General features: G+C 32.9%; 1 protein-coding gene across 2 annotated transcripts in view; it reads right to left on the bottom strand.

Moving 5' to 3' along the window:
• Positions 1–5556: 5556 nt before the first annotated feature.
• LOC111059291 (protein tipE) overlaps positions 5557–18086 on the bottom strand; it is a 116897-nt gene continuing 104367 nt past the window's right edge. For both annotated transcript variants that reach the window (XR_005571836.1, XM_039432873.1), the window contains one exon: positions 5557–10169. Coding sequence is in view for 1 of the 2 variants with exons in the window: in XM_039432873.1 (XP_039288807.1) it covers positions 10100–10169 (70 nt within the window). In the remaining variant the exon portion in view is untranslated. The remainder of the gene's footprint in view (positions 10170–18086) is intronic.

The following is an 18086-nucleotide window of genomic DNA, read 5'->3' as shown; positions in this document are numbered from 1 at the left end:
AGTCAAAATCATGAAACCAAACATTTTTACTGGTAACCCAGCATTTCCAGGAATTGGGGAATGCTTGTTAGCGCAGTTGGAAACTCGACTACGGGGGAAGAGGAGTTTTGTAGGTTATCATTTTAGAGGGTGAAATAAAAAACAACAGCGCTTGACATCCCCTGCATGACCATGAAAACTCTCACTAGGGTCTGAGAGTGAGAGGGGTGCAGGGGAGCTGTGTTGAATTTCACAATATCCGCATTGAAGCAGGAGCAACAGCAGCAGCAGCGGTAGAATTGCTGGCCACTACAACACACGGCGAATGTTTGGGCCACGTTTGTTAATTATTCACTTCCATATCGGGTTAAACTCAGTTGGGCGGTATTCTTTGCTTGCTTGGCCTCACAAAACTCGCCCCAACGAGAGCCTCATAAACAGTTAACTGTTTTTCAACTCAACTCTTTCAAGGCTCCGGAGGGAAGTGCGTGTTTTCGCAGATTGCTAGAGCCGTATAAATCTGGCCTGTTGGGAATAATCATTAGAAATGTGGTAGCTCTGATCATTGATTTCATAATGCACTCACTAATTCCGATTTCCACAATATTGTAGAGACTTGGCGTTATTTAATGCATCCATATCTTCAAGAAAATGAAGATGATTTGATGAAATTGTATTTCCAAATCTTAACTTTATCAAATGTTGTAGGAGCAAGGATGTTTCCTGTCTCAGAACGGTTGCAAGTATTAAGGATTGGGCTTTTGATGAGCTATCATTTGTGGGGAGAGAATCTGACGGTCATAAAAGGGCCATGAGAAATTACCACTTCAAGATTAAAATAGGGGATTGATTCTGGAGTTTGGCAGGTCAACTACGATCCCATTTCAATGCAACGTAGACTTCATTAATTTATTCTGGTTGTGTCAAGGATTCAAAAGTATTTTGATAATCACTTAATCAGTATGGTAAATGTGAAATGGAATTTAAAGAATAAATGTTTAGGCTTATTTACCTATTTATTAACTTTTTCGATTAACTATATTTTAACTACTCATTCGAACATCACCAATCATACTGATGAAGCTACCCATTTTTATGATAATATGGACAAATCGTGTGTTACCCACTAAAATTGTGTTCAAGGATTAAAAATGAATGAATTGAGGTTACTTGATTTGAGAGTTCGGCTGATAAATGCCTTATAATGTTTATGCCAGTTGCCAGACCTCCCTAATGTACTTAAGAGACACACACACTACACTACACGCACGAAACATGTTAACATTATCACATTAACAATCCGCGGCATGATTGCACGATGAAACATAGATTGCATGATGTGGTCCCACCAGCACAAACGTCGTTAACGTATCTACGCATACGGTACCCACGCTACGTGTGTAGTAGTGGCTTAGTGACGTAGTTGTTGGATTAATCAAATAAGAATCATGCTATTCACTAGTCTATCTCTCCTGATCAAAATATCTCAATTTGAATAAACGAGTGATACTGAATCAAAAATACTAATACATTTATCATCGTCATTGAATGGAATCGTTAAGTGGAGAATTTTGTATAAAAATGCTGATTAATATCGAAAAGATAAATAGAGAGTTCTCTCTGGGTTAATCCGTGACATTTTAAATCACAATCCACTCCACAATCCAAGTCTATTATTTTATAAGCTGGATGTCGATTTTTATAATACAATTATCTTTCTCAATTTTATGAACATGAATGTTTCATTTTGAGCGTTTGATCAATTTTAATGGATGATTGATGAAAGTATCAAGCCATAAATACTATCTTCAAAGCACATGGTCAAGCAAATGAGAAGTGAGAAATAATAATTAATGTTTTTCTCAGATCATTTCACACGTATGCAATTTCTAAATAGGTAGCGAATCATACGAATTCAATTGTATAGGCCTAGGATTCATTCAATTTGGCAGAATATAATACCTGGAAGTGTGGCACCTGAGCTTGGCTGCTGTTTGAAAAATCAGCATACCAAATAAATAAATCATAATTATAAATTTTGTTTCAATATACTGGGAAGCCACAGGTTCAAATAATAACTTCAAATTGAGCTATTGGAAAATGATAGGTGGTTCTCAATCTGCCAAGCTTTATTATACATTTATTCATCAGACTTGATTCAGATGTTCTTGAAGATAGTGTTTAGACTCATTTTATATACAATGGTTTTATATGCTTCGATGGAGCGTTATGTTGTTTTAATTATTCACAATGATTTTATTAGTATGATGAGTATGAGGTACATTGCTTGTAATCTATTCACATTGAATTCTACAAAACTAAAGGTCAAGCATATATCAACAACACATAACATAATAATTATTCTCATAATATATATATATATATATATATTTTTAGGCTATAACATGTTCATTGACATATAAATTTATAAATATAATATGTAGATATAAATCGGATGGTTTCTGTTCGCAATAATATTGGAGTTATAAACTTTAGTCAGCATTTTCATGGTGTTTAATTTGATGAATAAATTATGAAATATCATGTTTCTAAGTAGACAAATAAGAGACATTCAATGAAATTTATGTTTATCTCATGAATTACTGAACACATCGGCTTCGAATCATTACTGTACGATTCCTCATTTATTTCATGAGGCCAAAGCACATCCGATTTACATCTGTAACATAATTCATTATTACAAACATCTAGTATTCTACGTTTTCAAAATATTTTTTTCCGGTATTGTCATGTGCACAATGCTTTCCGAATTCCTTTTTTCAGTTTCAATAATTCCTTGGAAGTAAGGACGCTGTTATTAGAAGCTGCTAAATTATTATCTGGAAGTGATTTTGGGAGCTGAAAAATAAAACAGAGTAATCTCACGGGTTGATGACAGAGAGTATAGAATTGTAATACAATTGCCTCTCTTACAAAGAAATCTTGGATAATGATAGAAGATAAATTTAAAAGTTGTTACAGTAAAAAAATGTGAGAAGGAAAAAGTCCGAACATTCCGTTATATAGGAAAATCATTCTGTATGCAATTGTTTTTAACTGAGCCAGCTTTTCGATGAATTAATGAGAATGTTATAAACGAGTATTATATTGGGACTTCTGTATATTATGATTATTTTCAAGTTTATAGTTTTAAATATCGCGGTTCATGTATGAAATTGTAAAAAATTCCGAGAATCTTCTTATTATAACTTGTAAGCGTGTCTACCTAACTAATCTCTTAATCTCATAATTGATCGGAAATGGATCAATAATTCGACACGTAAACATAGTTTTAATTATTGTAACTTCTGCAGCAGATCATTTGAATCGGCACAAAAGCTTAAAATAGCTGATTTATTTTGACACTAACAGAAAAGCTTCATTCGTACTTTAGTATTATTTTTTATACGGCAATTTAGTTAGGTTTATCATGACAGGAATTAATTTCTTTGGAATTATTCAAATGAATTCTATTAAATCAAAAGAAAATGAACAGGTTGATTGGTGCTTCTCAACAAAGAAACAATTGACTTGAACCAAATACAATATTACTAATATCAAAAGTGTATTAATATTGATAGTGTAGTAGGCTATGAAGTGAGAACCATTGGATGTCAAAATGATTGTGCTATAACAATAATTTGTCTGGAGACTATGAAACCAATTAAATGAAAGTAGTTTTGAAATCAATGATGATATAGAATAACTTACGATGACTAAAACTATAGAGATTATTGAATTCAATAACAAAAGGTTGTTGGATGTGTTGATAGACATGAAGATGAAATTTCGTGTTGAAGATAAATTTTAGAACAGTGTAAATGTATTGAGGATGATGTGAGAGTGTGAGCGAGAGCGAGATTCAATTTCCAAACGATTGAGATGATCAGGAATGATGATAATTATAAATTTGCACAAATAACAAGTGATGATTGAAAATTGGTTCATCATTAAATATAATGATTCATTACAATTATAAAAATATTTGTTTAAAATCGAAAGAAGCTCTCAAAGGATATTAGGCTATCGAAATTGAATGGAGTATAATCTAAAACACTATTATCGCAGATTTTAAACTGAGAAAAACGATCATGATGGGTTTATCAATGATTAACTGAGTTTTGAATAAGATTGGATTGAACATATAGTATTTTTCATGTCTGATGCTTCAGTTACAGTAATTTGATAGGGATTGAAATTGTCTAAATGGTTCTGAATGTAAACTAATACATTGAAAAATAATTTTCAAATAGTGATTAAAATACTCCATAGAATTGTTTCACTAAATATATATCTAAAAGCAATATACAATGTTTAAACTGTTCTAAAATCCAGTTATCTATTGAGGCAGTTTCTATTCCTTTAACATACAGCGATTGTCAACTATTTTTATTATTGAGACTTACTGTCAGACCAAAACGTCTTAGAACCTCTTTATCAGCTCTTGTAAATTCTTTCCAGCATGCAATAATAATTGTTTTATTTATTGTAAAATACGGCTAGATGCCTACTGTTAAAAAAAGGAACTAAGTCAATTGTATTTTTTGTGAAATCATAATTCTCAACTCAATCTTGGAACAAGTACCCTATTTTGCATTATACAAGTATTACAATGTTTTATTTGATATCGGATTATAAATTGACGAGTATTATTATACACATACCGAATGACACAACAACTTACTAATATATGAGTTGCATTATTCTTCATTTAAAAAAACATTTCCATTCAACAACATTATCACATCATTTATTCATATTTTTTATAATTATTTCCATGAAAAACAACTTTTTCTCTTAATCTAAGGTAAGAATATTATCTAGCATAAAACTCTTGGCAAAACTATAAAAGAATCACCATACTTTCTATCAATAGCAAAAATAATTCAAGGAACTTAGGAAGCTTGTTTGTTAAGTCTTAAGATGAGGAATCCCACAATCATTCGATGTAAACCACTCCTGTGATTTCACTGTTCATAAAGAACAATAAATATTATTCATGAATATTATACCATTTCAGAACAGAAAATTTGCATCGTTCATCTAACAGAATAATAATTTTCACTACAACAATATTCTGTTTAAGTTACTGTATTTCCTTATACATAATAACTTTATATTATTATACTGACAATATTTTTTCTCTTCTCATTCTAACAATTTTTGTTTGTAGACTAGACTGGTAGTCTACTCGAAGCATTTGAAATAATATAAATACATTTATTTTTTACAATAATGAAAACCATTTTCAAAATTTATTTCTCATCAACTTCATCCAGAAGAGAGAGAAAAATGATAGAATTTTTAAAACATTTCAACTGGATAAAATTATTCCTTATTCATAATGATCTACTACACCCAATACTATCGAAAATTATAATTCAACAGGTGAAAAATGAATTTAATATGTTTTGTTGTGTAATAACAATGCTATATAATACAATAAAAATTCATTTCTAAAATTACTATTCTTAAAATAAATAGTAATTTTGTAAATAATAATGATAATTAATAATTTCCGGAAAGATAGACAATCTTTGTTTGTTTTGTAGTCAAAAATATATTCGAATCTACTTGTGATGATAATAATAAATTTATTCTTCAAGTAAGCTAATTACTTTATTGTGTAGCTTTATTCTAAATATCAACGATTATTTCAAACCTGGAATTGTTTAATGATCTGAAAAATATTTTATTATCCCACGATCAATGATTAATAATCATTTTCCTATACCAACATCAACATTAGTAGTTTGATATGAATGAATGATTTTGAAACCAATCAATATAATTATTGATTATTCAATTGAATTTGATGGTTTTAGCTCGTTTTATAAGTACCGTACCTACCACTCCAAAATGATGATTCACCGTTTGGAATAGATCATTGTAACACAATATTGAGCAATTATTAAATTTGGTCATGATCATTTAAATGCTCGTCTTGGGTCTACAGCCTAGAATTTCACAATCCACATTTCAAAACATCAAACTCATTGCAATAGCACATCTAATACTTAATTTCATAAATATATCTGAATATAATATTGATGGATTAATTTACGTACAGTTCATGAAATATTGCTGATTGAGAATTAATTGAAAGCAGATAAAGTATATTTAATAATCATTTAGGTATATGAAATTCATTATTCAAAACTGGTTTTCTTGATCCGAGATGAGCTTGGAATAGTTCACATAAACGTGGAATTGGAGCTTCAAAATAATACCATTCAATCCTGGATTTAAATGTGGTTGAATTAATCAAGGAATGGAGTTTCACTAATTTTAAACGATATCCTATTGATTTTGGAAACAATGAATAAGATTGTTGGATAAACAAAGAAACTCATAAAGTTATATAGGTAGGTATGCTTGATTTGAAAATGGAGGAATAGTTTTCTTGAAAACTGTTCTTCTAACAAGCTAAATGAATTGGCTGAACCTCACTGACTAACTTTGCATAATTGCTTGTTGTTATGTTAAGGAAGCATATTCGAATTTCACCTGTTGTTTCCGTTGTAAAATTGTGATAAAAATACAATAAATGATACAAAAAGCATTTTTAAAGGTGGGATTATTATCTCATTAGATAGTAATATGTCATTACAAATTCTAAGATTTCTGAGGTGTTTCTAGCTCTGAACTACTATGCCTGAAATCGTGAATTTATTTATTTATTCATGGCTATTAATGTTACTATTGCAGGATTTGTAGAATAATAATGGTATATTCCATTGAATTGAATAATTATTGTTATTGATAGCTACTTCAATAACTATAATTTTGAAAATTTTAAATGATCAATTATAATTATAATTTTCTGATATTTTTCCATTCATGAGGTTTGAGAACGATTAAGTGGAACAACGCAGTATCGTTATCCAAAGAGTACGGAGAAGGAATTAAAGTCTATTGTTTGTTGGGGAGATAGTTGAAGGTGGGCCTAATCTCTTGTGGCAACTTTTTATGTAAAGTTCGAATTAGTATCATCAACTTTCTGCGATTGAGAAAGATTAAATAATTAGAAGTTCATAGTTCAGGTGAATAGAAAAAATTTAATCTGTTCCTCAAATTCCAGATTAGAGCATACCAACTTATAAGTGCTAAGCTAGCTTGGAAAAACTAGAATAAACAAGAGATGTGAAAATTATAAGTTTTGTGAGCTATCTGAAATTTAACAAAATATTGATGATTATTAAATTTCAACAACAATTGTTATACAACTGAATTAACAGCCAAACGGGTATTATGCATGAACTGCAAATATATAACTGATATGAAACTGTATTGTAGTACATTTTCAAGTGTATAAATATTATCTCCAAGTTATATATCTCCAGGGAAACAATATTTTAATAATGATTGTGCTTCATGAGATAACATGCATTGCAAAGTTAGGGAATTGTACTTTGCATTAAGAAAGACTACAGTAACTATATAACCATATTGACTGTAGGAAAGACTAGCCAAGCCATTCTAGATTCTCAAATCCCAAGGAGACCCTACAATCAATGCCCGGTATTTATTTGTTGCTCTGTTCATTCTGCTCCGCCATAGACAGCAAACGCTTAAAGCCTCCTACTGGCTAGTCCCTAGTGACGAATTCTAACTGGATACCCATAAATTCCCTTCAATTAATTACAGAAGTCACGAAAAGCAATAGACAGCATGAAGATAGTAAGAGAGCGATAGACAAACTGGAATGGAAGCAAGAGAGCAGAAGATTATAGACGGAATTCCAAGAGAGAACGACCGATTTTCTAGTGGTAACTTATTTTAAGGACTTATAATAAAGAACTTGGCAGTTCACTTGCTGGATGGATAATTTATTCCAATTGTGTGAAGAATCAAGTGATTGACTTCACTCACAAAGTTTGAAAGGTGTAACACACGAAAAAGCTCTTAAGATGTGGTAATGATACTGAACTGATGGGGCTGAATGACGTGAGAAAGTAAGCGGTTTCCTGAACATCATTTTTTGAAAACGATCAATTTCTGGCAATTAAAAAGACTTGAGATATTGTCAAAGAATTCAATTGAATATTTCAAGTCTCTTTAATTTTGAAAAAGATCCACAACATCAATATTCACTCTACAAACCTAATGAATTTCTGGCAATTATAATGCAGTCCATTGTTGAAAATAGCTTGCATCCTTCAAGGCGGCAATGTATCATCAGTTGTTGGCAGAGTGTAACTGTCCTCCTTGGTTCAAGAAGATGCAATCATTTTTGTAGAAAAACAATAATAATAAATGAGAGGCTTATCAGATGAACTAAAAAACTACCTAGTACCTCTCTTTTTCGTATTGATGTTGGTACTAAGCAAATATCTCTGCTTTCAACTACGAAAATTTATAAATTCAAAATAATTTAGTCGAATCTATGGAAAGCCTATGATAATTTCTATTATTACTACCTGCGATTGTCAATGGTATAAATGCCTGTGTCCTGTGTAGTGTTTCATTGATTTTCGTATTCCTTTGAAGAATTTTTTATCAAACTTAAAGTGCACACTTTTGGTACCGTAATTCTATTTCATTTTAGTAATTGATGCTCATTACAGATTCATTTTGCTATTTCATTTCTATTTCACTCCTGGTAATTGAGTTTCATTGATTTTCTAAAATTGTTATCAATCCGTTTAATCAGTACAGTGGTAGATAAAATATTCAAATAATGATTTTCAGATAAAAAAGATCAGTTTCTTTTCTTATTTCTCTAGTACCAAACTAGAAATGTGAGATAGTCTACATACATTCACTGAAGTTTGAAATAACCTTAGGTGGCGCAGTAGTATTGTATTTCAAATTGTGATAAGTTAGAGAGATTCTCCACCTGGAACGAGTAGTATGCAGATTATTATCTATATTACTCTATTATGGAAGCTTGACTGTACAGTTGAACCTCAATTATTACTCAAACTCAAATTTTATGACGTATTTTTTGCTCAGTGCATTTTTCTTTAAGCATGTTAAGAATGCATAGAAATGAGGAATGATAAGTTATTTTGAATATTTTATTTCTACAACTTACTGTATTCCAAATCATTGGGAATTTTCTTTTTCGACGTCCTCATCTCATATCAAAATCTCAATTTATCTGTTTAATAATTTTATTGTTGATCTCGAAGGACAATTTCACCTTGTTCTTTCCAGATTCAACGTATTGAGGCTCTACTGTAATTCTCACTTGACAATACGGTATCTTGAACGATTATATTTGGTGATAAATGATCATTATTCAAACAGTTTCTAGAATAATCCCCCATTGATGGATTCAAACATTTAAATGAGATTCTAATGAATAATTTGAATTGAAAAATTGCCGCAGTTGATTCATACAATACTTCCACTTACACCTTGTAGGGTCCAACTGTGTTATCAAAATTGCAATAAATATTATTATGATCATACTCCTAATGTACAAGTAAGTTATTGTGTGCATGCAACAACATATTCACACCCAGTCTCTGCGCTTTCACACATCAAATAAAAGCGAATTGTAAAAAAATAATTTTCTCGATTATTCCAGGTCTTTGGTAACGAGGTTGAGACTTAAGACTTTACTGCGTAATCTTAATCGTCGAGAATGTCTTGTATGGTTTACGTAGTTCCGTGATTTATCACGTTAGAATATCAATATTGAGGAAGCCGTCGGCGAAGAATGCGTAATTTCTTGTTTTTTTCTATCATATAAACAAATAATTTATCGAGTCTTTTCTTGAGTTAAGGCAATGACTCAGCGGAGGAGTGGCGTGGAAACACTCAAGTCCTTAAAAATTTGGACATGCTATTTTCAGTACCTAAAACGTTATTTTCAGCGTGTAACAGTTCTTTTCAAACGTAAAACATCGTTCCCATTGACACATTATTCCAGTATTTGACGTTAAGTTTGCAGTACCGTATGTAACACATTATTTTCATGGCATAACACTTAATTTCAGCAGGTTACACGTTTTTTAAGTGGTTATCGCGGCGGGCGGGCGGGCGGACAACAGTGGATTGCAGTTTACCAGCGAGGTGTTGTGAGGGCACTGGTAGTGGCAGGCTGATGCTAGAGGTCGCTGGAGTGCGAAGTGATCATCAGGTGACTGCTGTCCACTGTGTCCTCCCTATGTCAGAGAGGCCGGCTCAGGTCTTGCTGGGAGGCCGCAATTCGGTCCACACGTGTGCTGATCGAGTAGTCACTGAAACACACAACAAACATAACTCTATTAACATCAAAAACATAAGACTCGAATCTAAACAAACATTTATTTCAATGATTTCATTACTCGATGTGCAGTAAAGCACATCCATTGTGCTTCCATTGCAGGAAGTCCCACCCCACCTGAATTTATTACTTGAGCTTCCAATGGGCCTCACGACGTAAGTACAGTAGCTTACAATAATTACTGATCTTGCTAATTACTAAGATCATTTTTGACAAATAGACAAAACACATCAACCCCAATCTTCAACATTGAATTCATCAATTCTTGTTACAAAAAATATTACTTGTTGCCGATGAAAGATAGATAAAATATAATATTCTCTGTTGGGTTGTATGAGTGTAAAAAATTAAAAGTATTCTCGATTGGGCTGCGTTCTTTTGATATTACTTTGTGATTAATCAATTACAAATTAATTTCAAATATCATCATGTCTTCCAGCATAATTTCAAAGCTGTAGGATCACCATACTCGTTTTGAGAGACAACACCAGTACTACATAGTAGGATCACCATACTCGTTTTGAGAGACAACACCAGTACTACATAGTAGGATCACCATACTCGTTTTGAGAGACAACACCAGTACTACATAGTAGGATCACCATACTCGTTTTGAGAGACAACACCAGTACTACATAGTAGGATCACCATACTCGTTTTGAGAGACAACACCAGTACTACATAGTAGGATCACCATACTCGTTTTGAGAGACAACACCAGTACTACATAGTAGATCACCATACTCGTTTTGAGAGACAACACCATACTACATAGTAGGATCACCATACTCGTTTTGAGAGACAACACCAGTACTACATAGTAGGATCACCATACTCGTTTTGAGAGACAACACCAGTACTACATAGTAGGATCACCATACTCGTTTTGAGAGACAACACCAGTACTACATAGTAATGTAACAATAATAAATACTTTTAAGACTGTAGTGTGGAGATCATCCTACATTCTATCGGTCCAATCCGGCAGCCAGACTAATTCCAATCTTACGCGACCAGACCAAACCATGAGACCAACACAGGAATAGCCCATGGTTACAAATTTCATATTTTCAGCATTCTTGAAAGAGCTCTTGAGATCAGCCTTCAGTCTAATTCATAAGATGGCCAGGAAACCAAAAATAAGAAATGTTGTTATTATAGGCCATTTCTGATTTGGTCAAATAGTTTTGTCTACATGTAAGAGATCGGCCTTCAGTCTGGATGACAGAGCAGATTGAAGGTCGACCTCTATGTGAAGAGGCGTCTTCGAATATAAGTAATAATAATTCTAGAGTCCTACTCACTGCAGCGTGATGAAAAAAATGGTTTGAAATATAGCAGATATGTGTGTATTTCTGCTGATACAGTTATAGATTCAGGTATTTTTACTTTCCTTGCCCTATTACCATAGGTAAGGAAAGTATTGCTTTCCAAAAAAATTTAAGGTACCCCAATTTCTTGATTTCTATACGTTTCAATGATTTTTGGGTGTGTGTGTGTGTGTGTGTGTGTGTGTGGTGTGTGTGTGTGTGTGTGTGTGTGTGTGTGTGTGTGTGTGTGTGTGTCTGTGAACACGATAACTCCATTCCCAATAAACCGATTGACTTGAAATTTTAAACTCAAGGTTCTTATACCATGAGGATCCGACAATAAGAAATTCAATAAAATTCAATTCAAGGTGGCGGAAAAAATGGCGGATAATGGCAAAAAAAACATGTTTTTCAGGGTTTTCTCGAAAACGGCTCTAACGATTTTCTTCAAATTTATACCCTAGATAGCTATTTATAAGCCCTACCAACTGACATGAGTCTCATTTCTGGGAAAATTGCAGGAGCTCCGTAATATTCCTGAGAAAAATGAATTTTGTTGAATTTCTATCACGATTTTCTCAAAAATTATTTAACCGATTTTTTTCAAATTCATACCCTTCATAGTCATATATCAGCTCTATTAACTGGCATGAGTCTCCTCCCTGAGAAATTAACAGGGTGTCCACCCCATCCTTGAGAAATTTACTTTGTAACCTCCTTCTCGTGCGTGAGGTACAGCAGTTTATTCAAAAGAACACATGTCGATATTTTATTTGTAGAACAGCTGTTTTGACAACTTTTAAAAAATCCTCAAATTTCATAATTCAAACAAAGGATAATGTACTCTGAACACAATAACAATAGTATAATCGTAGTTTTAATTATTTAGCCGCCAATCGGCATATTGTTATTCCCCTAAATTATCCTCGTTAATGAGGCTTATAGATCAATGAGCAAGGAAAGTTGTGTGAGTGTACCTCACCAGATTTTTCACTGAAGAAATCGACAATGAGGCTAATGGAGTGAAATGTGAGAATATTACTCAAAATATTTTGAATGTGAAACGTGGTATATTTTTATCACTGCACTCACATCCAGATGAAATTTGAATAATGGGTTCAATCAAAAATGTTTTAAGAAAAGCTCACTTCGTAATGAATTCAGAATCCAGTTCGAATTGTAATATTTGTACAGAATATTGAAATGAAATACTTGTACCTAGTTATATGCATGTTTCATAAACAACGATGTTGGAAAGAATTTCTATTCCTATACTGAAGTGAATTCTATCTGAGGCATGAACATAAGAGCTGTCACTCAGATTGATCCAAGTCGAGTTAGGCTAGCTAAGACGCAAAAAATGTAGGCTATAGCTATGTTGGTGTGAAAATGTTCAATGTTCTATCACCTGAAGTTAGAAATTATGAATATAAAAGATTCAAATATATTATAAGAAAATGGTTAAAGGAGAGAGCATTTTACTCTGATATTTATCTCGGGCCACTCCCGTGTTTCGGATGGACACGTTAAGCCGTCGGTCCCGGCTGCCTAAAAAGCAGTCGTTAGGTCATGTCAGAGGCCCTGAAATTGATCAGTTGCGACCTGAAAACTCTGACACCAGACCTGAGCCAGCCAGGTCACTCGATATTATTATTATTACTCTGTTGAAGATATTTTAACTAGTTACTCTCATCCATAATATTATGAGTTTTAATTTTATTATAGTTTTTATAATGTAATAATCTGACATGTACTTGATCCTAAGTATTAATATTGTGATATTTATGTAAAGTGACTTTTGTCAATGCAATTTTGTTTGTGACAATAAAAAATTATTGATTCTTGATTTCAAAGCATACCAACCTATCTGATACTGGAGCCAACCAGAACTATCACTTAAACGTTTAATGAAGCAAACTTGCCACTGATAGAATTAGAGCATAATTAGAGAGCAAAATGTTAATGAAAGGCTTTTAGAATTAGTGTCGTGCCTCAAACCCTCTTTTGTTCCTTCTCAAGGACTGAAAGGTCTGAGGACTCTAAACAGTGGAAGAGCACCCTACCAGCTGGACTGTTGCCAAAATGAAAACAACCCACTCTATAGTTATTTTGTTTAATGTTGGAAGCAAATCATTTCACCGCTTAATAAGGCATGTATCATCCCGTTCATATTGTTCGCCCAGTAACGAATGGCCTTCCGTTTATTGTTGAAGACATACATAACTTGTAGCGACTTGGAAGTTTTCCTCTCGCACCATACAAACCCCAATAGAACTGCCTTTATTCACTTAGGAAACCCCGACAATAAGTAGGAGATGCTATCGACTCTCTCTCGCCAAATTTTATTTCCTCTTATAATTATATCTGTTTGTTATTTTGGGCCGCAGCCAACAACATCTTCCAGCTGAAAGCCATATTCTAAGGCAGGACGCTGTCAATTTCAATATGAAACTATATTGTAAATTGGCTTGTGGGGTATTTTTAATGTTTAGACTCCCTAACTACGTACACTCTTCATGTTATTTTATGTGTCTGAGGTTCTGGTTGGTTCCTCTTCATGAAAAAATAATTCAAATTTTTCAATTGAGAGATCAAAAGATAAGGATCAATGAAGAAATGCAAGTTACTGAAGATTAAAATAGAGAGAAATAGGAAGATGGAAAGATTCAGGGATCTAGTTCGAAACGTGTCAGATGTATTCAGTGAGTTTGCCATGGTAGCAACGGTTTTTATGTCATATAATGGATAATTATGATCATACTGTAGATATTATACTGTACCGTAGTATACAGTAGATTGGATTTGAATTGGATTTAGTATGAATTGGACTCAATCACTATACTTGAACACTACGATAGGTACCTTTTTTACATTATCACAACGTATTTGTCTGCATCAAAGCATTAACATGCTTTTAAATTGATAGCTGATGTCTCTAATATGGATACAATCACTGCCAACAACCGTCATAATATTTCCACGGGAGAGATAATGGGATTGTTAGAATTTTATCATTCTTATGAGACATAGTAGATATCGGCGGTGGAGAAAAGAGTGTCAACAAAATGCCTGCATCAAGTGTGTTAAAAAGGCCGAGTCCTTGTAAAATCTTCATTATTTTAGTCTCAATAATTATTATCGGTTCTGCAAAAAATAACCACTTAGAGTATAATTATAAAACGAAATTATTAATTATTGATAATTATTATTCTATTATATTAAGCGAGCAATTTCTGTATGTCAGTTTATATTTTCATAATATCTGGTTATTTTTATATCTGGCTCTAACGATTTTCACTAAATTTGGGACATAGTAGGTTTATGATATAAAAATTCGATTGCACTAGGTCTCATCTCTGGGAAAACTCGCTGAAGGACATTAAAAGGATAATTCATCCTTGGAAGAACAGATGATAATTTCGTCGTCTGTCGATAACAGAAGATGCGTTTGCCTGTTTGGGAGATCAGCTATGTAATCATTAAATCAGCTTACCGTATCTCGCGAGAAATATTATCTAGAATTTTTTAATAGACTCTATCAAAAGAATCTGATTTGTTGACATGTCATGGTTTATCACTCTAAATTAGAGTATATCATAATATTCAAAGTTATTTTACTAGTCCAGTTAAATGGTCGTTTTTCAGGAAAGAGCCCCGAAATAATTTTTCTCGACGGTTCTATAATATGTATTTTGGGGCGCTGAATTCGAATCTGAAATTTGCTTACACGCCAGAGGGCGGCTTCACCCCCCAAAATTTCGGACCTTTTTCAATTTTCCCATTTTATCTCGTGAACATTGAGTTTCTCAAGAAAAATCATTCTCGACAAAATTAAAGAGAATAAAATTTCCAAAACATAGGGTGGCCGCGCAGGATTCTACCATTTTTGTTTCTGGAGCTACGAATTTTCAAAAAATGGGTTTTTTAAGGGGTTTTCAAAATTATGCAAACCTACCACTTCTACCCAATACAACATGGATATTTTTCTAGTAAAGATAAAAAACCACACATCACGTGAAAGAACAATCCATTATGAACAGGATTCCTTAGGAATTTTCGAATTTAGTAGTGGGGGGAGGGGGGATATACCCAAAAATAGAAAATCATGTTCTACAGCCAAAATACAAATTTTTCATTATAGTACCTTTTCAAGGCCTTCCTAACAAAAAAATACATATTTTGGCTGAAATCATCACACGCGGGTTATTTTCTATGATAATCACCCGTTAAAAACATTTAATTTCAGTATTTACTTGTGGGGGGTACGTCATAAGGATACGTCAAGGATTAAAACTTTTAACACTTATAACTTTTGACAGGATCAAAATCTCCTCGTACTACAGCTCATTCTTCTCAGCTCGTCAAAGCGGTTCTAAATCATGTATCATAATTAAAATTTGATGAAATAGAATCCACTTTTAGTGTATTTTAGCCCCTATTTAAATACACAGAAAAATGTCCAATTTCTATATTCAAAACTGTGTATCTCGGTAACCCGAAATGATAAAAAAATGGTACTTGGTCTTGATTTGAAGAACAGAATCTCCTCTTTCATGCGAAGTGAATGAATTTTGTAAAAATATAATCCTGAGGTAAGATAAGTTTGATTTAAAAAATCAAGAAATTTGCGATATTTTCCTCATTTTCTCAGTCTCAACAGTTGCAAGATGGGTTTAAGGCAACGTAGCTTATAGAGCATGTAATTCTCTTTCATTTGAGACCAATCGCAAGTTCCTATCATGTATCTTACTCGTTTTAGAGACTCTTGAATAACAGTAAAATCCTAACCTACTTTTTGGACCAATGATAATAGTGTGTAAATCAAAATTCGGGGAAGAAACAGTTTTGGGCTGCGCCTGTTTGTCCTTCCCCAATCATTTTGAAGAATTGTGTTCTGTTTATCAATAAATAAATAACGAGCGAAGCTCGGTGCCCCTATATTAATTATTAATTATCAAATGAAACTCCGAATTGAATGCTGTGAATCACCAATGATGGTATAAATAAATCTATACACTATTATTGGTAAATCACCCCGAAGTCTTCTGCTACTGCAATGACAACAGGGTAAACAGCTGAATGGAAATCCGACGAGCGCTACTATACAAAAATTATTTGTCAGAACCCAGTACTGGGTTCGATTCCCGGGCTGACAAATAATTTTTGTATGGTAGCGATCATCGAATTCCCATCTAGATGTTTACCCTGTTGCCAATATTTGCAGTAGCAGAAGTCTTCGGGGTGATTTACAACATTTAATTGGAATTTTAGTTTAATAATAATTATTCATCAATTAGCATTTGAACAAATGCGACTTCCAATTTATTTTCATCTGAACTCTGAGTATAATTTGAACGGAGATTGATCGATATTCTTCGGAGAGACACTTGAGTATTAACTGAACCAGAAGTTGAAACGTGAACAAGAGTTGAGAGTTGAGAGTTGCAGCAGCGGTGTTCGAATTGAGAACTCAGTTGTTCAAGGCTTGTCGCTACCAATTATTGTTGAACAAGATGTTGCCGAGCCCAAGAAACTTTCAAACTTCCACTTCTACTTTGAACATTGCAATAATTGATTAGTTGCCAACATGCCATGATACGAGGTATCCTCTGGTCTGGCTGCCTTGCCATAACCCACTTTGACATCGAGAAATGTTTGCTAATAGTTAGAGACTTCTGGTATGCTACTCATGACTTTGGCGACAAACTAGTTCTTTAAAATAAACGAAATAGAGTTCCAAAAGTGATCAAAAATTCTGAAAAGTATCACTGTTACATAAATTTAATAGAAACTTTTTAACCTTGACCATGATCAAACCTCATCAAATATTAAACGTCAAAAATTTATATCAATCTTGAGATAATTTTTATTACCGTATTCAAAAATCCTATTATATTAAGCGAGCAATTTCTGTATTTATATTTATCTGGTTATTTTCATATCTGGTTATTTATGTCCACCAGATCTCGAAAACGGCTCTAACGATTTTCACGAAATTTGGAACATAGTAGGTTTATGATATAAAAATTCGATTGCACTAGGTCTCATCTCATCCCTGGGAAAACTCGCTGAAGGACATAAAAAGAATAATAATTATTAATCCTTGGGAAAACAGATGATAATTTCGTCGCCTGTCGATAACAGAAGATGCGAGTGCTGTGTGGAAGAGTGACAGAATTATGTTCAGCTGTTAAACTATTTGAATATGAAAATGAAAAATTCTTTATTTGCAATCAATCAGCTTTTCTCTCGAGAAAAATTATCTAGATACTTTAATCGACTTGATCAAAATAATCTGATTCGTTGACACGATATGGTATATCATTCTAAATTAGACTATCATAATTTTCAAATTTAATCATTATTTTACAGTTATAAGTGATTGGTGAGTGTTATTTTGTTATTAAATTTGGTTTGTGAACAATCTAAATTGGAACTTCTCTATTTTCAAATTTTTGGACTAAAAATTGAACCTGAATTCAAGTTTATGGAATATAACCTACTTTATGAAATATTATTATATTTTTTATTGTGTATAAATCAAAATTCGGGGAAGAAAGAGTTTTGGGCTGTGCCTGTTA

This window comes from Nilaparvata lugens, chromosome 7 (genome assembly GCF_014356525.2).
Source record: "Nilaparvata lugens isolate BPH chromosome 7, ASM1435652v1, whole genome shotgun sequence".
Lineage (NCBI taxonomy): Eukaryota > Metazoa > Arthropoda > Insecta > Hemiptera > Delphacidae > Nilaparvata > Nilaparvata lugens.
The sequence above is the reverse complement of the archived record's forward strand: the minus strand, read 5'-3'. Positions and strand labels throughout refer to the sequence as shown.